The sequence below is a fragment of the Neopsephotus bourkii genome, unplaced genomic scaffold, assembly GCF_033783945.1.
Source record: "Neopsephotus bourkii isolate Nb327-2 ecotype Australia unplaced genomic scaffold, CSIRO-AGI_Nbou_v1 NB_284, whole genome shotgun sequence".
Lineage (NCBI taxonomy): Eukaryota > Metazoa > Chordata > Aves > Psittaciformes > Psittacidae > Neopsephotus > Neopsephotus bourkii.
In genome coordinates, this window is record NW_026900793.1 from 1793194 (window position 1) to 1815715 (window position 22522).

The 22522-nt window shown below is 52.5% G+C and overlaps 1 protein-coding gene across 6 annotated transcripts; it reads left to right on the forward strand.

Annotated features, from left to right (window-relative positions):
* Nucleotides 1–2394: 2394 nt before the first annotated feature.
* GLYCTK (glycerate kinase) lies at nt 2395–15291 on the forward strand. 6 transcript variants are annotated; one of them, XM_061347030.1, is made up of 5 exons: nt 2395–3956; nt 8862–9256; nt 9597–9748; nt 11261–11436; nt 12042–15291. In XM_061347030.1, exons 1-5 carry the CDS (start codon nt 3894–3896, stop codon nt 12939–12941), a joined length of 1686 nt encoding a protein of 561 aa, XP_061203014.1. In that variant the 5' UTR covers nt 2395–3893; the 3' UTR covers nt 12942–15291. The 6 variants fall into 6 exon arrangements, with proteins under 6 accessions (XP_061203014.1, XP_061203017.1, XP_061203012.1 ...); XM_061347033.1 differs by lacking the exon at nt 2395–3956 and adding an exon at nt 6089–7166; XM_061347028.1 differs by lacking the exon at nt 2395–3956 and adding an exon at nt 6089–6932 and having other exon boundaries at nt 7732–9256.
* Nucleotides 15292–22522: the final 7231 nt, after the last annotated feature.

Here is a 22522-nt window from a genome sequence, read left to right on the forward strand (position 1 = left end):
GGCGGGGATCAGGCAGGGGGCAGCAGAAGGGGGCAGCAAGCGATCGGCGGGGCCCGGCGGCGCCCTCCGGCTGAGCTCGGCCCACTCAGGCCGCAGAGACGCGGCTGCTCCTCATTGTGTCCGCCATCTTGCTGCTTGGGGAACGGCAACGAGCGGCGCGCTGGGCACCATGGGAAGGGGAAGGAGGGGGAGCGGGCGCAGCGCACTGCATGCTGGGATAGGGGAGAAGGCAGCGTTTGGGGTGGCCCGTGTCCGGCCGCCATGTTGAGTGTGGCGGGAAGGTCCTCCGGCCCGCGGATGGAGGGTGATCGGTGTCGGTGTCCCTCGGGGCGGGAAGGCGCAGCCTGGAGCTGGGCTGCACCCACCGGGCCGTGCGGGGCGGGGAAGTCGGGTTGAGGGCGTGACATCATCCCGACGAGCGGGCAACGGCTTCGAGCGCGGGACCGCGTCACTTCCGGTGCCGGGCAACGCTGGAGCCGCGCCGCTCGAGCACGTGAGGTGCGGCCGCGCTCCCGCCGCCCTGGTGCGCGCTGCCGCCGCGGGGCCGGCGGTTCCGCAGGGTCCCCGGGGCAGGTCGAGCGCGTTTTCCGCGGCAGCTTCCGAGGGAGCCCGGGGGAACGCGGCCTGCGCCGGCCTCATCTGGTCAGGAGGGACCGGGGCGGGGCCGGGTGTCCCCAGGGATCTGGCCCGGGAGCGCGTCTCGCAGGTGTTTGGGCCCTGGCCCCCTCCTTCAAACCACAGTGGCGGCTCCCTCGCTTTGTGGCCCTACCTTCATAGAACCATACAAGTGTTTAGGTTGGAAAAGACCTTTGAGATCATCAAGCCCGAGCGATACCCCGGAACTGCCAAGTGTCCACCACTAAACCTTGTCCCCAGGTGCGGCAGCTACAGGCCATTGAAATGCCACCAGGGATGGTGACTTCACCACTTCCCTGGGGAGACTTGTTCCAGTGCTTCACCCTTTTGGTGGAGACGTTTTTACCAATACCACATCCAAGCCTTCCCCAGCCCAATTATTACACATCTTTATTTCTCAGTATTATTTATTCTTCCAACCCTGGCCTCCGAGCAGTGCTACAGGAACACCACAGCTCGCATCCCATAAGATGTCAGGTACAGATGAGCATCACACAGCTTGTGAGAAAGGCACCTTGGCATTTGAGGCTGGTGCTCCGACACAGACACGTTGGAACTGCTACTCTTTTCTATCATGAATCCCGATGTCAGGCTCTGTATTCATGTTTTTGTACATCTCTTAACTTTAAAAGTTATTCCTGGGGTATAACAGCAGCTGTGAGAATGCCCCCCACCCCCAAAGATGACCAGTGGCCCCCTAGTTTCATTTTAGAACACCAATTCTTTTGTCATTTCTACCTCTCAGAAACTCAGAATCAAAAAACCCAACGAAACATAGATAGATGCCTTCATAAATGCTAATGGTATTTTCCTTTCAGTCTCCAGAATAGAGTTTGATTTTGCTTTTAGAATAATATTGCCCTCCTGTGGTCAAACAACAGTAACTCCGGGAACTATTGCCAAAGGTCTGCGTGCTCGTTCTTCAAACATGCTGATTATTTTATGTGCAGATACAATTGAGTGAAACAAAAGTCTTCTCTCGGATTACTTGCTCCCACTGTTCACCGTTACAGGTTTAGCCGTCTAACCTGATTCACCCCTTCCTGCTGTGATGGGATCGGCTCATCGGAATGATTCACCCATGTTACTTTGATACGGAGGCAGGATTCTCACACCGGTGTCTGGGGACTCTCAACACAAGTCACCTTTGTTGCTTCTGAGGTTTCGGGGTCAGCTGCGCTATTGCAGGTAAGTGCAAAACCCACAACTGATCTCTGTGTGATGGGAGGTTGTAAAGAAGCACAGAATTCTTGCACACTGTGACCTGCATGATCAAAGCCTGGATTATCTGATGTGGGCCCTGAAGGTGACTCACTGATACCATCATAAGACAATTTACTTCAAAACACCTACAATACTTAGCTTAGTTTTACAGTTGTATAACACCGTGGGTTGTTGATTTGATATTTTGTCACTCCCTTTTTATTCTTTCTTCTGCCTTTGTTCCTAATGGTTGGAACTTCGTTTGTCAGTTTATACCCAGTTGGAATTTATGCGGTGGGATAATTGGATCTCCTAGCAAAATGTCATATTAAGTAGGCATTATGGATAATGGCCCTAGTTAATGGAAAAAAAATGCTTAATTGCTGCTTGAATAATATTGATCGAATGCAGTCATTCTACCTGTGCATTTCCATATTAGATACCACTGTAACCTGCACAATACAAACAGACCTGTGCTTGCTCAGGGGAGTGCTTGTGAATTTTAGAGGGATGCTTCTGGAAACAGCACTGCTCAGTGTTGTTGCTCATATTTCTGTTGAACTCCGCTGGGGGTGACGATTCTCTGTGGGTAACAGTTATGACTTAACACTTGTGTGGAGAGGGGCTTGTATCCTACAACTTGGCTTCTCTTTATGGGCTCTTCAAACTAAGCGTGATGCTCAGGACCATTGAAGTCTGACCCTGCTGTTACCACATGGAATTGCAGAAGTGTGGGGAGAAGGGACCCCTGGAGCTACCTGCTCCACGCTCAGCTCAGTGCAGAATGGTGACCAGCACAAGATCAGCTTGGCCATGGCTTTGTCTAGCCAAACCCTGAAAACCACCTAGCGTGGAGACCATAGCTTCTCTGAGCGGCCTGATCCAGTATTGTGCAACTCTCCCTGTAAAAACCTCGTCAGTCATGTCCAGTGTGAATATCCTCACTTGCAAATTGTGGCTGTTGCTCCTTACTTATACTTTCTGCCACTACTAAGAAGGGTTCATAGCTGCTGTCTTTATAACCACCCTTCAAGTCGTTGTAGCTGCTATTGGGTTGCTCCATAGCTGGTTGCACCACTTGGTTCCCAGACTACCCTGATGCACAGGGGGGATCCTGCCCCAGCAGCAAAACTTCATACTTCTCCTTGCTGAGTGACACGAGGTTTCTGTTGGCCCTGACTTTGAGTTTATCACAGTTCCCCTGGAAGGTGGCTCCAGCAGCACCTCTCCCAAATCAAGCGCTTTGTGCTGCCCTCCATATTGAAGCCGTAGGGTGACATGAACCACAGCAGAGTCCTTGTTGATGACCAGCTGTCAACGGGACCGTGAGCCACTGATTTGTACCCTCTGAGCCCAGTGCTCCAGCTGTTTTTCAATGAATCCGACAGTGTGTATGCCCATCCCACACTTCTTCAGTGTGCTCATGAAAATGGTATCAAAAACCTCACTAGAGTCAAGGTAGATTACATCTGCTGCTTTCTGCTTTTCCCATAGCCTCTTGTCTCAGCCTAGAGGGCAGCTGTAATTGTCATCCTGTGACTGATTAATATTCCTGGCTCTTCCTCCTCTTATGTTATTTCCAACTGAAGAGCTCATAATCTTTTGCTATTAATCCCAGAGAGCATGACCTTGTATTTTGCAGTACTGAATTTCGACCCCTTTCTATTATTCCAGTCCTCAAGGCTGGCATCTTTTCATCTTCTCTAGAATACCCTGATCCTTCCCTGTACTTTAAAGGGCTCTCAACTTTGATTGCAAGTTCACTCTGAATAGGGAGTTTGAGAAATTACAGCATGAAAGGAAGTAGGCTTGGCATGGACTTGGCTTCAGGGTAGTGCTGGTCTGCATTGAGCTGCAGTATGATTTTTTAGTGAAAAATATTTCCTCCCTGCAATCCCCAGTGCATGGGAAAATCATTCCCAAAAGGTATATAGGGATTGAAGGGAGTATGACCTAGAAAAACTAGTAAGATGCATATGTCAAATCCAGTTAATTTTTTTTGCTAATGATACTGATCTATATATATAAAATGCTGAACGGGACACTTATCATCCATGTGTTTGGCCTTAGGCTACATTCCCCATCAAAGGCAAAGAGATGCTGTTGACACCTTCCTGGTGAGTAAATCAGTCATGAGAGTGACATATTTCTTTTCCAAGAAACATATAGAAGGCCACATATTGGAAATTAGGGCTCCTGGGTTTTCCAGAGCTCAGCATGTTCTTGAAACAAAGCTATTCAGACTCCATCCTACTTTCTCTCTTGCCTGCCTGCAAGGGCAGCTCTCTGGTCTCATCATTTTGCTACTGTCCACCCTCATCTTCTTTCCCAGTTATGGATGCAGGAGCACCACAGGGAGTGGGAGCAAAAGGACCTTTCACCCTGTCACTGCACACCCACTTGTGTGCTGGACACTTCATAGCTGACCAGTCCATCCTGGCTGCAGACATTTTCTCTTTCACACAATGAATGAGGCAGTGCAGTAATTTTATGCAAATCCATGTGCAGATTAAAAAATTAATCAATTTCTGAAATTTTCATTTAAAGAGATTAGTCTCAAAAAATCCCCCTCTAATCCTCCCAGAATAGTCACTTGGAACAAACCTTCACTGCTTTGCTTTCCTCCTGGGCTCAGTGCATCTCCTGGAAAATTTGCTCATAATGCTTTTGGGACCATCTGGAGCAGCAAGTTTGAGTTTGAGCAGGGCTCACCAGGCAAATTAAAGTTGATATATCAAATGATAGAAAAGATGTGTCAGTAAGTGGGAACAGAGGAGTTTAAGGCAGTACAATCTCCGCTCTGTTGTACTTCGTAGGTAAATTCCCATGGCGAGGCATGAAAGATGGAAGCTGGGAGCCTTGGTGAGCCTAACAGTAATTTACATACTGAGAGGCCAGAAGAAAGTCATGCAACAAGAAAAATGAGTAGCAAGAGACACTGCTAAAACTTGCTGTGTCTGGTAGTTTACTACTGTAGCAAAGATGTAATCTGTCTTTAGAGCTTGAGCTCACAATTATCCTGGAACACTTGGGATTTGATCCAGTGACATCGCAAGTACTTTCCCAGCTCCTGAGGGATTTTGGAGTTGACCCTGTACACAGTGGGCCAGCCACCAACCACTGCCACACTGGGGGAAATCCAAAGAAGTCCTAATGACATTAAGAAGCTAATTTAGGCCCCTGAAGATCTTAGTTCAATTAGACATCCTGGAGCATTAATGTACAGCATCCTCTGATCTTGCAGCACCTGAAACGCTTGGGATGTGTGATTGCGTTGGCCTGCAGCAAGCACAATTGCTCCAGCTTCAAGAAAACCACAAGCCCATGATGCAAACCCTTGAACAAACCTCTAACCACAGCACCTGGAATGGCTCAGGTCTGCCCAGCGATGGCAGGCTGGCTCCTAGAAGGGAATATTTTTCTGGCTTTCAAATACATGCCATGGAGCAAGGTGCTGCATCATTTTGCTCACTGCATGGGCATGGCCAGCTCATTTGTTCACAGTGTGACTCCAAGTTTATGCTCAGCTACACCCACCTATGTCCATGCTTTTGGTCTCATGCCACCATCCAATTTACCTGGCAGCTTACCACATTTCTGCCCCCAGTGCTGATTGTTTCTGTCTCCTTCTGACTTTGGCTCCTTGCCTGCAGAATTGCTTTAATTAAAAAGTTAATGAAAGGTAATGCAAACGAGCACTTTGCCTGTATTTTATCAGAGTCCAGCTCCTCTCCCTCCCTCTTTCCCAGAGAAAGTGAAAATGAGGAGCTGGGGGTTTGCTGCTTTTTGTGGTGAGAGTTAACAGTGCAGGCTTAGGAGGAGCCCTATGAAGAAAGAATTTCTAATGGTAATGCATGCAAGCAAGTATGGAGACGGAGAACATTATTCATCAATGAAAGCTGAAGAAGTTTTCATTTAAAGGGGATTAATCTAAACCCTTTATAGTACTCCTGCTCTCTTTGAAACAGGCAATTCTCAGCATCATTTTTTTCCCAACTTTTCAAATGATCATCTATACCCAAACTCCAAGTTATTCTGAGCAGGGACAAAGGGAAGGCGTAAACCTGAGTGCCACTGGTGCCTATAGTATGCCACCTTATATCCATATAGAAGAGGGCTCATTCATCCCTATGTGATTTCCCTGAGAAATCAGGGAACAAATACTAGTGCGTGAAGCAACATCATCAGCCCCTTCTCCCAGCCCAGATTTTTCCCATCCAGCAGTGGGAAGAGGGATGTGAGGATGTAATTTCTCCATGTGCAATACAGAGCAGCTAACATAAATTCTAGACTCACTATCCTGGAGGTAGCTCAAGAGCTGCCATTAGGATTATCTTTCTTTCCAAGGCTGCCTGTGCTTTGGTGTGGGGTGATGTTCAGTTCTCTTGATTTTGGTTTTTGAAGCCCTAGGGAAATGACTAGTTTTAATTTTTGTTAATATCTGCAGTGGATTTCATAGCACTGATTTATAGCTGGTCCCTGATGATGTTTAGTACCCAGTGCCTGAGACTGTATAAATAAATTACATAAAAATGGATTTGTGGCATCATTAGCAGCACCCCCATTCCAAGGAGAGCCTCCAGTGAGCCTGCATGTCTAATCAGAGCTGACAAGGAGCAGTTACACACTGAGACCTCCAAAGCTAATGGGCCTGTACCAGATTCAGCTCCCTGTTGTGTTGGTGTAAAGTCGGATAACTTCTGACTGCAGGGGGGTTTTACACCAGATTTCCTCTATGTTTACACCTGTGCACTGAGATCAGCATCAGGCAGCATGCTGTAAAATCCTTAGGAGCAATAGAAAGACTCATGCTGACTTCAACAGGCTCTGGATCGGGCCTTGATGGTTAAAATATAATCTGAGTTCAGAGTGCAGAAAAGAAATTACATGCCTGCTATTGTAGTGAAACGCTTTCCAGAGCAAGCATTAGCAGTATGCACACGAGTGCCAGATGAATTAAACTGGCTTTTCTCTTTCTCAGCTCCAGTAGGGGAAGACTGCTTTTAAACAACTCACGCCTGCTGTGTCGTGTCTGGAGTCGGAGCTGAGCGGAGCCGCCGGCAGGGCATGTGTGACAGGAGCAGCAGTTGCAGGTCTGGTTGTGCTCAATTCCCCTGCTCTTCAGGGTCAGCCACGCACAGGAACATCAAGGCAGAGACAGAGCCTGTTAAAAGCTATGGGGATTACTTTTTTAAACTCCCCTGGCTCCATTTAAGCCTTTTTCTCCAACCACTTCTGCAAACCCTGTCTCGCAGCTCAGACGAGGCAACCTGGGGTGCCATGCACCTCTGTTTTGTAACACCTTCCTGCTTGCACTGTGCTGCCAGGTGAATCAGAGACCTGCTGGGAATGGGGATGCTGATCTCAGTTCCTGAGAGGTGCACAGCTGAAGTCACTGGTGTTAGCACAGTTACTCTGGGCCTCACTGTAAGAGGGCTGAGGATCTGTGCTTTGACCTGCTGGCAGCATCAGCTGCCATGAAGTTTAAGAGTCTAGTCACAGAAGTGGTCAGGAACTCTGCCTTTTATTCTTTGTAACTGAAAAGCCAGTCCTTCTGGCCAGTATCTAAAGGGAGTATAGTCAGGTAGTTTATATGCTTTGGAGTTTTACCTTTAAAATCTAAGCATTGAATCATTTACAATTAGACTTGATCTTAAGGGTCTTTTACAGCTTAAATGATTCTTGGATTATTTTTTTGTTTCTCTGGCAAACCTGTGCTTCTCCATGTAGTTTTACCTGCAAGTCCTTTGTCTTTTAGATTTCAGAGTGTGTCCAGGTTTCACTGTCTGAGGTTTTCACAGAGCCTTTGGGTCCTTGCAGCAAAATAAGGCAGATTTAGATTCAGAGGAGCTGTTGGGAAGCTTGCCTGGCTTAATGATTAACACCTTGCAGTGCTATGAGAGTATTAGGACAAAGAGACCTCTGGACTCGTGAGCTCTCTCAGAAGAAGCCAGCCACTGGCCTTGCACTGAAACACATCCATTTACTAGAGGGAAGATTAACTCTCTCAGGTAATTCGAACAGGTCTGTGATCCCGTGTGTTGCTAGGCTGCTTCAGCCTCCTGGCACCCTGTCTTAATTGCCAGCACCATAATTACCATGAGCAGAGGAGACGCAGATCACAAGGATCTTTGATCCTGAGAAAGCAGCACTGAACTTGCTGCCAGTTAACAGAAAGAAAGAGAAATGCTGGGAGGGAATAGATGCATGTGTGCTGGCAGGGGCTGCCTTTCCTCTGTCAAGACAAGTGCCTGCCCTCGGGCAGTTGAGATGTTTCTGTCCACATGCAGATCTGTTGCATATAATGCTAATAGTCAGTGGAGACTAGCTCAAATGGACTTTTGCAGACACGGCTGGCAACTTTGCCTGATCTGAGGCCTTACTTGGGCTTTAAATGTGATTTTAATGGATAATAAAGGACTACAAAGTAAAGGCAAATGAAGCCTTGTGTTAATTTGCTGGACAGTTGGGAAACCTCATTACTTGTTTCTCTGTGGCCACCAGCAGAAAGGGATCAGGCAGCCAGCAAGCCTGTTGTTTCTCTCAAGTCCATGCCTGATGCTGCAGAGACACATGGGGCGATGTGCAGCCAGAGAATGACATCAGCATTTGGCTGGCATGAGCAGGGAGTTAACGTAGCGAGAAGCCGTTCCACCCAGATGCACTGCTCTCTCCAGGACAGAGAGCATCTTCCACAGTTTGGAAAGGCATCAAACACTGAACGAAATGATGGCTTGCCAGTGGCAAATGTACAGTGATGGAGAAGCTGGCTGGCAGGACTCACCTTCCCTGTGGGAGGTGATGGGATTGCAGGGAGCCACAAGCTGACAAGTAGTTTGAATGTGACACTGCCTTTGCCTCCCACCTGACTGAAGAGAGGTTTGAAAGTGCTGTTGATATAGCACCTTAACCTAGAAGAGAAAACAGGAGCTAGAGCTCCAGGGTTGATGTTTTGCCCTCCCTGCTCTCTCTGTGTCAGCCCTGGCTCTTCTGCTGGCAAAACTGTTCGCATTCTCTTGCAGGTTGGAGGGTGTCAGCGGCCCCAGCTCTTAAAGCCTTGCCAGAACTGGCAGAATGTGTCCAAGCCCCCCTCACTGAGCAGATTGACTCACCCTGGCCACCTGTGCACCATGTCCCTCCGTGAGCACGCACTGACCCTCTTCTGCAGTGCACTGGGCACTGTCCGGCCGGCTCCGATGCTGAAGAGGGCTCTGAAGCTCCAGAAGGATGGGTGCCCTCAGCTGCTGGTGAAGGGCAGGGCCTTCCCAGTGAAGAGGAACCTGTACCTGGTGGGTTTTGGCAAAGCTGTGTTGGGGATGGCTGCGGCAGCAGAAGAGATCCTGGGAGACCACCTCGTTCGGGGGATCATCAATGTGCCACTGGGCATCCAGGAGAGCCTGCAGCGAGCAGGAATGCAGTAAGGGGGACCATGCCTGGACATTTTCTGGGGGGAGGCTGACAGATTTATCCTCTGTGCGATGTTGCTGTGACCCATTCAGTCCGTTCCAACTACCCTTGCTCTGGTGCTCACCCCATCCACCACACCACATTGGTTTCCAGCCACCATCACGTCCCAGTGTCACCAATGACACAGCCCATCTCTTGTGCTGGATGTGCTGCCTTCGTAGGCCTGGGGAGGAGACATTCAGCAAAGGCCACCTCCCTGTCTTGGTCTCTCATTGTGCTCCTCTAGCACAGCAGGGCTGCCTGTGAAGGTGCATGTGTCAGTGGTGTGATTGCCTCTCTTACCTCACCAGGGAGATGCTGCTGAAGCCACACAGCAAAATCCAGGTCATCGAAGGTGCCAAGAACAACCTCCCAGACGCAGAGGCTCTGAAGGGAGCACTTGCCATCCAGGAACTGGCAGAGGGTCTGACTGAGGATGACTTGCTCCTTGTGCTCATCTCAGGTAGGAAGGGTATCCCAGGGAATGGGCTCTGCTGGGGGCCCTCCAGCTGCCTGCCCGTGTGGGAGCACTGTGCTGTGCCAGCCCTTTCAGCACTGACACTTGCACCTCTATCATTTCACCTCTCCCTTCTCCTGTGTAGCCTTTAGGGATGCAGCAAGGGAGGGCACAGAGCTACCTGCTACTGGAGTGGACATGCTGCCTCCCAGCAATGGCTGCACAGGCTGGGTACTGAGGTCATGCCACCACTGTGAGATGACACCTCTGAGCACAGCCTGCCAGCTGCTCTCACCCCTTGGCAAGAAGATGCTTTCCTCCTGCCCTCTCCTTATATCTGGGGATACAGACTTGGAGAAGCAAGCACTTGGTGTACTTGCATGCTCCAGACTTGTACAGGGGTGCAAGTCTGTAAGCTGAGATTTGGGACTGACCCTTCACAGGGCTTTGCTGCTTCCTGGCCAGTGGAAACAAGGCCCCCACATTCCAACACAATGAGCTACACACCTTGCAGGGTCAGCCCTGAACTCACCCAGGCCCTGGCTGCTGGGGCAGGGGCTGTGTAAGGAAGGCAGACATTGTGCATCAGAGGGATGCAGTGACATCACCCCAGCCTGAGCTCAGCTGGGTGAGCAAGTGTCACAGGTCAAAAGCATGCAGGGGCTTGGAGCAGCTCTGGAGAAACGCTTTGGTCTCTGCTCAGTGACTGTTCCTCTATGGATGCTGGAGCCTGATCTGGTGCAGAGAGAGTAGTGGCATTAGGCAAACACCCAAGCAACTGGAACCTAGCTGCACCTGCTGGGCTTCCTCCTGTTCTTTGGCTACAGGAATCTCCAAGAGACTCCTCAGCCCTTCAAGGAGCCTGTACAGGATCTCCCCGTGGCTGCGACTCCCTATGCATGTGCACTCCCACACAGCAGCCGGTCCCCAACTGCTCCTGCCTCTCAGCTAGATCCCTGGCTATTGACTGAAAAGTAGGCATTTGCATTTGTTTTTCTTGCTCATCATGTTTTATTGATGCTGGTTTGTCTCAAACCTCTGAGCAGGCTTTGCCTTTTGACAGTAGCTTTCAGCTGTACTTCTGTGCATGTTCATTCTCTGCTCAGATCTTGCTCCTTTCTACTCCGTGTTTTCCATCCATTCCACTTTTCCTTTGGAACCTACCTTCTTTCTGCATTTCCAATGCCCGCTTGTGTCAGGTGATTCACTATATATGGGGTAGTGGGGATAGTAATTGGTGGCCCTTCTTTGTTGTCCTCACACCAGTGCAGGTGTGCAGCGAGGTTTACACTGCCCAGATGAAATGTAGCTGAGTGCAGGCAGTGCAGGACAACTGTGATTAAAGCCAATCAGTGAAGACTGAATTATGCAGAGATGTTAGCATAGTCCCCAGTGACCTTTGCCTTCCCTCTATGCACTCATGAGGGAAGAGGAAAGGCACAAGTTCTGAACAGCCTTGCTTTCATTCTGTCGTGTTCCTGCTATCCTGATGTCCTTGCCATCTCTTCTGCATCCTAGGGGGTGGATCAGCCCTACTGCCTGCTCCCATCCCTCCCATCCTCCTCAAAGAGAAAGAGAAACTCACAAAGATGCTGGCTTCCCGAGGAGCTGCCATACAGGAGCTCAACGTTGTCCGGAAGACTCTGTCCTTGCTGAAGGGTGGAGGACTGGCCCGGCTCTCATATCCTGCACAGGTAATGGAGAAGAAGCCCAGAGATCACCCACCAGCCCCTGAAATAGGGGTTTAATCAACTGACCTAAGCACTTGGAGGTTTTTCTCCTCACTGAGGGAGCAGCCTTTACACACTGTTTGGGTACTGTGGCTCAGATTGCACCAAGGACCCAAACTCTCAGGGAGACAGAGATGAAAGAGGCAAATGTCAGACTTGGCTTGTGTTGGCTGTCCCATCACACCACTCTCAGCAGATCCCAGCCCTCATGCAGCAGGCACTTCCAGTGTGCTGGTGCTCCACCACAGAGTCCAACACGGCACTCCCTAGGGGCTGTTCTCAGCACATGCCATTGCTGAACCCACACTAGGCTGTAAGTGCACTGACAAGTGCAGTGTCATGGGTTACATCTTCCAAAGTGGTGGTCCACCATCAAAGGACGTTGTAGAGTTGTGGGTTCAAGGGCAAGGTGACACTCACAGGGCCATAAACCAAAAATGGACCAACATCTACCTATTTCCATCTCCTTTGACGTGAGGGTGGCACCAGTGTAACTCAGAGCAGCGCTTATGCCAGGGCTCTTGCGTGCTCTGCCTCCCACAATAATCTGTGCGCATCTCTTTTTGAAGGTGGTGAGCCTCATCCTTTCTGATGTGATTGGTGACCCCCTGGACATCATAGCAAGCGGCCCCACTGCTGCCAGCTCCCACACTGTCCAAGACTGCCTTCAGATACTCACCAAATACAACCTGCTGCACAGTCTGCCCAAGTCGGTGGAAACGGTCCTGTCCAGCTCTCCCACCAAGCCCACTGCTCCAGAAGACTTCTCCCACGTTTGCAACATCATCATCGGGTCAAACAGGCTGGCTCTGGAGGAGGCCAAACGCCAAGCTGAGGGCCTGGGCTACACCACGCTGGTTCTGAGCGCAGCAGTCTGTGGGGACGTTGGCCGCGTTGCCACGCTGTACTGCCAGCTCATCCGGCTGCTCTGCCTGGGCTTTGCTGGCCTCGGAGAAGGGCCCCAGAGTGATGAGGTGAGGCGGGATCTCCTGCAGCTGGTGGCAGAGCTACAGATCCCAGGCTTGAACCTTGCTGAATTCCTACAGGCCCTGCGAGGATTGGGGTCTAAAACAGCAGTGTGCATCCTGGCTGGCGGAGAAACCACAGTCCAGCTCCGAGGAACCGGCAAGGGAGGGAGGAACCAGGAGCTGGTCCTGCGCGTGGGGCTGGGGCTGCACAAGGCACAGGCCATGGGAGCCAGCAGCTCCCCAGGGAGGTGTGAGATCTTCTTCCTCAGCGGTGGGACGGACGGGCAGGATGGGCCCACGGAGGCAGCCGGAGCTTTCTGCAGCCCAGAGCTGGTGACTGAGGCACTGCAGGAGGGCCTCGATGTGGAGGCTTTCCTTAGCAGCAACAACTCCTATGCCTTCTTCAGCCAGTTCCAAGGTGGACATCACCTCCTGGTGACAGGATTGACAGGCACCAATGTCATGGACATCCAGGCCATTTTAATTAGAGCCATGGAATGAGGTCCCTCTGCAGCTATCCAGATGCATTTAATTAGGACCGGGGGTAAAGGAGGGCATCAACACTGCAGACAAATGTAAACTACTTAAATTAGGGCTTGCTTTTGAGGGTTCTACTGTCTTTGACAGAAATAGTCCACTAATTAGACACAGGAGTGGACGTCCACAGCAAAAGCAAGCACTTGTAATTAGAATCAGAGGGAGATAAGAGGTCACATTACAGACGTAGAGGCCAGATTTAACACTGCTGCTGAGAGCCACCACACTTGTGACTGCTTCAACTGTAGTTAAATGATGTGAGGAAATGAAGGCCATGGTAGGGCTGCCAGGGAGAGCCCTCACAGCGGCTGCTGCACCTCAAGAGCAGCTCAGCAGCGGGCTTATGCAGTTTCACAGAAGTGCATTACAGAGACCAAAAGAAGTAAAAGCAATGGCAAAGCCTGCCCAGCTCAAGGCAAGGAGGTGCTGGGGGAACATGGTGGGAAGGGGACACCCAGCACCCGCTCCAGTGCACTGCAGCTCCTCCCACACCAGCATACCTCAACAGAGACCTCAAGCCCAGCGTGATGCACACCAGTGTAGCTAAGGGGCACATGGGCAGAGATGTGCTTGGTACTGGACACATGACACAAGCAGTGCACAGGACAGTGACAGAGGGCGGTGTACCTTCACTGTGCAGCATAAGGATGGGGATGGCTGATCTGCAGCAGCAAGCCAGCTGAGTGGGGTCCTCCTCTTCCAGCCTCCTTCCCTCTGCAGGAACATCATCCCTGCTGATCCCTGGAGGGGGAGTCTCCGTGCCAGCAGCGTGCGTGCTGTGAGCTTCTACAGTGTTGTTTTCCAGTTGCCTAGAAAACAGTGATGCACCAGTCTGAGCCACTGACCTTCCTCCTGTGCCGAGGCAGAAGTCGCTGTCACTCTGGTTAACTCTGCTAATTCCACAGAACAAAAGGCAAGGAAACCTTCATGCTCGGCTCTCCTGACCCATGCTGCTGAGCTGATCAAAGGGCAAAGCTGCTGGAGCTGTGCTCTGACAGGGAGCCGCTCCCCCGCATGTATGAGGATGAGGTGTTTATCACAGTTTCATCACCTACTGCAGCACATATGTGGGAGAGCAGAGATGAGCTGGGTTTCCCAGGACATGGAGCCTACAGTGGGATGGGATTTCAGAAGGGTTCTGCCTGCAGCAACAGGCACGGTGATGGTTTTGGCTGGATATTCAAAGGACTTCAACCCAGCAGCCAGTATGACCCAACATGTCCAATTGAATGTCTGCCTGATTGTTACAGAGCCTAAGTAGAAGCTGAGCTCCTTTGAAAATCCAGCCCTAATTTAATAGGACACGCTTGACTCAGACTCTTTCCAGACTGATCTCATCTCGTGACATAAAAACACTGTCGCGCCAACACCATGAGTCGTGGTGTCTCACTGCAGTCATTCTGCACCCTGCTCCAAGCTGGGTCGGAGGGTGGATTTGAGAAGGATGCAACACCTCCTGCTTTGGTTTTGAAGCCAATCTCTAACAAGCAGGGATATCAGCAGGACCATCATGGGGCCTGGTATCAATGCCAGGCTGGCAGCTGGACTGTCTGGGCCACAGCCCAGGGGCAGTGTGAAGGCACAGGCCTGGAGATTTCAAAGCCCTGGTTTTATCCCGGTGGGTTAAACCCATCCACACATCCCATTTGTCCTGTGAGTCTGAAGGGCTTCTGTAACATGCCTGAACTTGCTCATGCTGGCAAACAGCTTTGAGATCTGCTGGGGAAAACCTGCCAAGTGTTATAGAGCTCACAGTGCCCCTGCGATGTCAGGTGGTGGTTGCACAGGAGAAGCTGCTTTGTGCTGTGTGTTTTAGTGCAGAGGTTGCTGGCAGGTCACCTCCTCCATGCCCAGCATGCCAGCACTGTGGGGCACTAACATGTGCACTGATACAGCAAAAAATACAGGCTGCAGCCAGGATAACAGGCTGAAGCTGGCTCCAAAATACTGTTAATGCTTCCTGTGCAGTTCTGCTCCAGTGAAGTCCAGTGTGACTCCAGTTTCGGGCTGGCATGCCTGGCACGAGGGTCACTGGCATCTCCAGCAAGCCTCGGTACACTGTCACAGGGGCACCATACCCTGTGCTCTGCACCCTGCCTCATTGCTGAGCACTGTGCTAGTCCTTGGAGCTGCTGCTTGTGCTGCATCTCTTGTCAAGTCCATAAGACCTTGGGCTCCAATTTGCTGGCTTCTCCTGGGAAATGCCTACCACATGTATCCTGTCCTTCCCTTCAGAAGAGTGGCTTTTCACTGGTGATTAAAAAGAGTTTGTGCTGAGGAGGACAGAAGGCTAATAAAAGGTTTGTTGAAAGGATGGAGCTGTTTGAAGTGCACTTCACATCTACATTTGCCTGGCCTCTGTATACGATTTTTGTTCTTGTCCCCTTTTCTAATGAGAAGATAACAGGGCAAGGGGAGGTTGACCAAGAACACCCAGGTTACCAAAACACTTCTCCTCTTCTGATGCTTCTATCTAGACACATCAAAACTCCATTTCTGAGGGGTTAACCCTGTGCATCTTCTGCCTAGGGAGGAAAGGAGCTTTGGACTGCAGGCAGCCCTCATACACAAGGTACAGGTTTGTTCCTATGGTCAATGCTTAGCACAGAATTGCCTGTTACTGCTCCAGCCCTCTCTGCCCTGCAGTCCCTTTGCTGACAGCGGAACACCCCATGCATGACCCAGCACACACTCGGCCTGCAGTGGTCAGGACTGGCAAGGATTTGGGAGGTAACAGTCACATCTAAAGACACAACAGCATCACTCACCTGCCAAGTGACGATTGGACTCTGGGCTCTCAGAGCCTGGAGCAGCAATGAGCTTCCCATTGGGAACTTGAGTGAGCAGGGCTTTGGGCTTGCTGCACTGTCCTGGATGGGATATTGGCATCATGTGAGCATACCCAGGCAAATGAAGAAATCCAGAGTGCAGCACAGTTACACACAATGAGGGGTTCCAGATGCAGGCCATGCTGGAACCAGCTCCATGCCATCCCTGCTCCGATGGGCTTGTGCCTAGGGAAACAAGTCACAGACACAGGGAAGACAATAAGAGCTGCTTCCTTTGGATGCTCTCAGTCCCTTCCCTCTGTAATGTAAGGGCAATATTCTACACCAGCCAGCCTCCAGGAAGGAGGGAGGTGGGTGGGGATGGCCAACAGCTCCCTGGCAGGGGACACAGGGACTACCACTGGGGAAAAGCACACCCCAGTGCTGGGCAGGGAGCAGGGGAGTGAATCACAGGTGTGTTTGGGGTTGATTTGCTCTCCTAAGTGGGCTGCTCACAGCCAAGCAGTGCTAATGGGCAGGAGAAGTAACAGCGTTATTAACAGCATGGGCTTTTGGCAGTAAATTAAAAATCCTGGCTGCAGCCCTTGGCTCTGCTCTTGCCTCTTAGGAGACATTAATATCACAGCTCCCCAGCATTCCCATTATCACTTCATTAAGGATCCAATAATGATAGATGTGGATGGGTTTATTTTCACGGAGCCTGATTAATGGCTAATATTTCAGTAGGTGTTAAGGGGTTCCCTCCTTTATGGAGGGCTGGAAGGGGGCTGCCACCATTCTCACTACTTTCACTAATGTGACAGGTTTAATGCAAACCTCTGAAGAGCGGCTGGGGCCTCTTGAGGGACTTCGAAGAGCATCACGCTTGGGACAACACTTGCTGCCATGGCCATTCCCAGGCTCCTTTCTCCTCCTCTTCTTCCTCCTCCTCTTACCGTGTCCTGCTGGCATCGCCTCCTTCCAGTGTCTGCACCCGGATGCTGTCACCCATCTCCTGGATAGTTCTGGTGCAGAATCAGGCCTGTCCTTTCAAGGTGATGCAATGCAAGGAGTGGGCTTGTGCTGGCCTCAGGCCGAAGCAGCTTGGACCCCTTACCTGCCTGCCATGAGAGCTGGGGTGCAGGACAGAGCCCGGGCTGAGGCCGGCAGCCCTCCTCCAGCACCCCAGGGTACAGCTTTGGTGGCTCCATGGAACAGGGGCTGTTCTCCGCTGTAGGACCCCGGCGTATTGCACGGCTTCAATCCCTATATGAAGTGGGATGTTTAATCACATAGGAATAAAAAGCCATACAAGACAGCAGGCTGCGAGTTGCTCTGTGCTGGCCAGTCCCTCTGCAGGACCCTGCTGGGATGTGGCTGTGCCCTGGGGAGCCCCCCCAGCCCCTGTGCAGGGTCCATGGGGAGCCAGAGGAGCCCTGCATCAAACAGAGAAGAGAGGCGATGTCTCAGCCAGCAGGAAGCATGGGAGGCCCCAGAGCCACTGGAGAGGGATCCCTGTGGGGTGGCAGAACTTGCTGTCAGCTTACAGGGGCCTCCCAGTCCCCCTTGGAGCTGAGACAAGACTCACCCTGTGGTACACCCACACTTCCCCCTTCTGCCCATCCCAGAACATCACCCTCCAGGGGCTCCTCCAGCTGGGGACTCTCTGCTTGCCAACACCATTGTCCCCAGAGCTTCATCAGCTCCACCAGGGCAACCCCAGCACCACCAGCAATGAATGCCTGGTGGGGGGATTGGAAAGGGGCCAGCCCCCTCCCATGGTGGTCAGAGCATCCTCTGCTGTCTGACCAAAGAGAGCCTAGGGGGTTGCAGGGAGCTGTAAGCACACAAGCCCCCTGCAGCCCATTAGAGCACTCCCAGCTGCCTGCAGGAGCCCTTGACAGGGGCCAGGCACTGGTGTGAGCAGGGACCCTCAGCTGGGAAGGTGGATGTGGGTGGAATGGGGCCGAGGAGCTATTGCCCAGTGAATGCTCAGTGTGAAACCCAGAGGGTTTCCTCTCCACATCATCATTTCCTAAGCCCTCACCCACTTGCTCCAAGAGCTGTGAAGAGGCGAGGGTCAAGCCACGCCACTGCCATGGTTTGGGAGGAGGGAGGGATCATCCCTCACCTGGATGGGCAGCCCTGGCTGTGCCACAGCCACTGCCCGATGAGACCCTGTGGCTCCTCAAACAGCCCAACTCCCACAGCTCCAGGGGCTCAAGCCAAGCCCACGCAGGAGGTGAGCGACAGTGACCGCGCCGGAGCGAGCTGGGCCCAGTGATGGTGCCACTGGGTCCTCGATCGCCTCCAAACCGGATCAGACATCAAGGGACCATCACCTGAGGAACTGTGTGGAAAGACAGGCTTGTGAATCACTGTGCCCAGGCTGGGTAAGAACACTGTATTTGGGACTAATTGCTCTCCAGGAGCATGTGAATCATTAGGTATAATTACCCTAATAAATAAAAGGAAGATAACGGCAGTCTCTCACCTAATCTAACACAAGCGGTTTTCAGGGCGAGCTGTGTGAAATAAACCAGGAGCACAAGGTGGAGGGAAAGCAGAAAGTGGGGAGCTTCTACCCCTGGTCATGCTGTTCATCCCTCTCACAGCAACTGAAGCCGCAAGCAGCAGTGGAGGCTCACCCATGGGTCACCACTGGAGGATTAGCCATAGAGAGCTCAAGTTTGGCTACAACAGGGCTGCCCATTCCCAAGGCAGCATCCCACCTGAACACAGCTTCTCCTGGCAGAAGTTTCCCCGATACAAAAATGCCATCAGGTTAAGAAAAAGGATTTCCTGTAGGGGCGACAAGGGGGCAGCGGTTACAAAACCAGTTTGACTTTCCCCTGGGAAGCACCGGAATGAGAAAATAAAAACCAAATGCACCCCACTCAAAGCTGACATTTTGAAAGGAAGCAGCAATTTTCTTCTCCACTTAAAATGTCATCACAGACTTTTGCATTAAAAAGAAGTGATATTTTAAGAGGAAATGTTGACTTGAAACCAGAAGGAAACCCCCAGCCCATGCAGTGAAACGCTTTGAGCTGCATGAGACTCCTTGCAGGGAAATTGGTGTTTTTGCAGTAAAACTAAGCAAAAAAACCAAACAAAAAACCAAAATGGCAAGTAATTACAGAACTTCTGCATATTGCATTTCCCATGGGACAAGCCTGTCCTCAAGGAAGCAAGGCTTCCTTCTGGCTTCTGTCCAGGCCAGATCTACGCAGAAAGGATGGAGCAGCACCGCTGCTGCCCGGAGGAAGCAGCATCCCCGCTCTGGGGCTGGCTCGGTGCTGTCCCCATAGGATGCCAGCACAGGAGCTGCTGCTGACCAGTCCAGTGGTGGGGAAGGTGCTGAGGCTGGGGCAGGGAGCCCAGGTGAGCTCCAGGCAGGGTTTATCCCATCTCCTCCAGGTCTCCCTATGGGGAGAACCAGGATTTCTTTGTGACTCAAGGGAATCCCCTGGAAGCACAAGGATTGAGGCTGTGGCTTGGCCCTATTCCGCTTGCAAGGACTGGGCTCTGCCTAGGGATGCTCCATGAGACCCGGCTGTGCCATGTCATGCTGGCAGCTCTCCTGCTGCGTGGGGTTTGACCAGGAGCAGTCTGTGCCTGGGCTCTCCCCGAGCCACCGTTATTGCTGCCTGGGTTTGGGGGTTTTTAATAAGCTGGAACATGAAAAGCCTGCCCGGGAGAACAGAGGGATTATTGGCAAATATCACTTCCCATTTGCCAGGCTTCGAGGGGCTTTAGCCACGTGGATTAACTGGGAGCACGGAGAGGGGCACAAACCACCAGGCTGGGACAGACCGGAGGGCTAAGCACAATCCCACAGACTACCAGTATCCTCCAGCCTCCGAAGGGGAGGGAAGGGCTGCAGAATCCTAATGAGCTTTTTGATATTAATGAATTGGCACTGAAGCAAGCAAGCTGGCAACAGCGGCTGGCACAGCTTCTGCTGCCACCTCCCAGTCCCAGCACAGGGCTGCCTGCATAAGGGGCATGGTAGAGCATCCCCTCAGGTTGGGGCAGCCTGGGACATGGGGATCCAAAGGAACAGAGGGCCACACACCACTGTGGGAAAGAAGCTACTTAGGCACAACGGACCAGAGAGAATGCAAAGCACCCAGGATGCTAGAGCACAAGGCAGGACATGCCACTGTCCTGGTCCCCATCACCACAGCTCTCACTGGGAGATGCTACTGCTTGCATAGGGACACCCACCTCGTACATCCAGCTGCTGCTGCTGCATGTACAACCCATCCACAGCCCCATCACTAGTAGACAGCACTCAAACAGTGTGGCCCAGCAAGGCTACAGAGATAAGCCTTGTGGAAAGCCACACACAAACTTAGGGTGATGCCAAAACCAACGAACATAGACAATCCTGTGCAGAGGCACAACTCAGGGTCCAGCTCACCTCTGCCTGTACCAGCATCTCCAGCAACAAGCCCAGCCTGGGAAGACACGTGAGCCTTGTCCCAGTGCCTAGCTAACCGAGTTCTACTTACCAGCACAGCCCCTCAACCTGCAGACCACATCCCAACCCTCCTCAGCCGCTTTAACCTCTTATAAACCCTCCTGGAAAGGCAGGAATCGCTGTGTGCTGTGCTGAGCCACCAGAAGTTGATTAAGCCCTAATTAATTGCATTAAGGTCAGCCAATGTACTCTGTTAAGGAAGAAAGCCAATAATTAAACTCCACGTGGGGCGTGCTTCTGCCATGAGCTCCCCAGGCTGCAGCAGTGGAGCCGGGCTCGCCGGGGTCACAGCCAGCGCCGCTCGCCAGCGCACGGTGGTGGCAATGGGGGGGATAATGAAGTGCCAGGCATAAACCCATCAGCGCTTCAGTGCCGGCTGACAAAGCCCACCCAGCCCTGCGGCTGCCAGCAGTGGGGCTGCAGGTCAGGATAAGCCGGCGGTGCTGGGGTGAGGGGAGCAGCAGGGGCTGGAGGGGGGGTCCCTGCCTGGGGAGGGAGATCCCGAGGGTGCTGACAATGAGGGTTTGCATAGCACCTGCCCCAGCGCTGGGAGCCGGCCAGGGCACCATGTGGAGGGGCCCTGCCCCTGTTTGCCGGCTGGAAACAGCCCCTGGCACAGCAGCAGCCTGGTGCTGAGCCGGGCAGGATGGGCCATGCGAGCCCCGCCTCTGCCCGTTGCCAGTCCAGCCTGGAAATGCAAGCATCAGGCCCAGAGGTGATGCTACAAGATGGGTACAAGCATCAGGTTGCTCCTGGCCACCTCAGCCGTGAGAGGCTGCTGCTTGCCGTGAGAAAACAAGGGTGCACAGGGGAGCCCCAGCCCTGAGCCTGCCCCTGCGGCTTTGAGGTGAAGCAGGGAGCAACGGGGCAACAGAAGCTGTTGCTGGCCTGAGGGATGGGGTCCTGCAGCTTCTGGGGAGGAGAAGGAGCGTGAGGGTGAGCTGGGGATCTGCTGGTTCAATTCCCCCCTGGCAGTGAGCTCATTTAAGGCTTTTCTTTGCTCCCAGATGTAAAACTAAAGGCCAAGGTAATCTGCCTGCCTGTCCCTCTTTGTCTCAGGGATAATGGCACACAGCGCAGTGTGGAGCCCCCCCCAGGGCTTTGCAGATTACAGCTTTCAGAGATGTCTACAGTGCCTGGACAAAAACGAGAGGTGGTGGAGCAGAGCGGGACACGAGGGACGTCACAAGGTCACCCACTCCCTGCCTGCCTCACTGCCACCGGCTGAGCCGGCGATGGGATGGTGGCCGGGCAATGGGACAGCAGCAGCTCCCCAGCGCCGAAGGCTGACCCTTCACTGAGGCACAGTTATGAATATTTCACGGGGGCTTTTTGCTTCATAATTCACACCTCGCTGGCTCTGATAATTACACATCTGATCCGAGGCGGGGGGGGGATAGAGACAAACCCGTGTCCCCCACCGCAGGAACAACGACAGTGCGAGCCACCTCTCCCGTACTCACAATGATTTCTCTGCAAGCCACCTTCAGACCTGAAAGGAGTGGCTGGAGACACGTGGGAATCGCTGTATGGGGCTGAGCTGCAGCTGGCTTTTCAATAACTCAAAGGGTCAACACACAGGAGAGAGAAAAAAACCCGACCCCAAACCAATTCCCCACTTCCCATTAGTTCTGTCTGGCAGGAGGCGTCCCAGCCCCGGCAACGAATATCCGCTCAGGAATGTCTCGTATCTAACAGCATGAAAAAAGAGAAGGGGGGAGGTGGGAGGAAACCCTATGCCCGGCCTTCTTTCCCCATGGCCGAGTTCAAACGGTTCAAGAGGGCAGGCAGCGGCTCACAGCGCCATGTGCTGGGGCTCAGCAGGCAGAGGGGCCGAGCGGAGGGAGATGCTGTCCCTCTTGCACCCCTGTCCCCTGCTCTCCATCCCCGCTGTGGCTGCCCACGCCAGCCCTGGGTCACAGCGGGCTCCAGCTCCTGCTCATCCCCTTCCTCCTGTCACCGCACACGTCATTCCTCCAAACACAGCCCACGTACTCGGCACTGCCGACACCGGGGAGCCAGGGGGGGCCCGGGCACCGCACCCCACGGAGCGGGGCTCGGTGCCTTCGTGCTCTGCTCCCACCCTGCCCAGGTTTCTTTAGTTGATCAAAAGCATCAGGGGCCCAACAGCACAGCAGCATCCCCCAAAGAAACTTCTGGGGATGAGGTATCTCTGCAGGCATTTCACAGACCCCTGTATGCACGTACCCCCTGAAGCACCCTGCATGGCCTCTGTGTGCCACCCACCCTGAGTACCTCTCTGCTGCCTTTTGGAGCCAGCCCTGAGAAAG

What these genes read in the sequence shown, in the direction of transcription:
- GLYCTK (XM_061347028.1), top strand. Translation starts at nt 8,787, where the DNA reads ATGTTTTGCCCTCCCTGCTCTCTCTGTGTCAGCCCTGGCTCTTCTGCT. An exon ending in GCTCCTTGTGCTCATCTCAG is followed by an intron (nt 9,749 to 11,260) that starts GTAGGAAGGGTA and finishes TCTGCATCCTAG; the next exon opens with GGGGTGGATCAGCCCTACTG. An exon ending in GGCTCTCATATCCTGCACAG is followed by an intron (nt 11,437 to 12,041) that starts GTAATGGAGAAG and finishes CTCTTTTTGAAG; the next exon opens with GTGGTGAGCCTCATCCTTTC.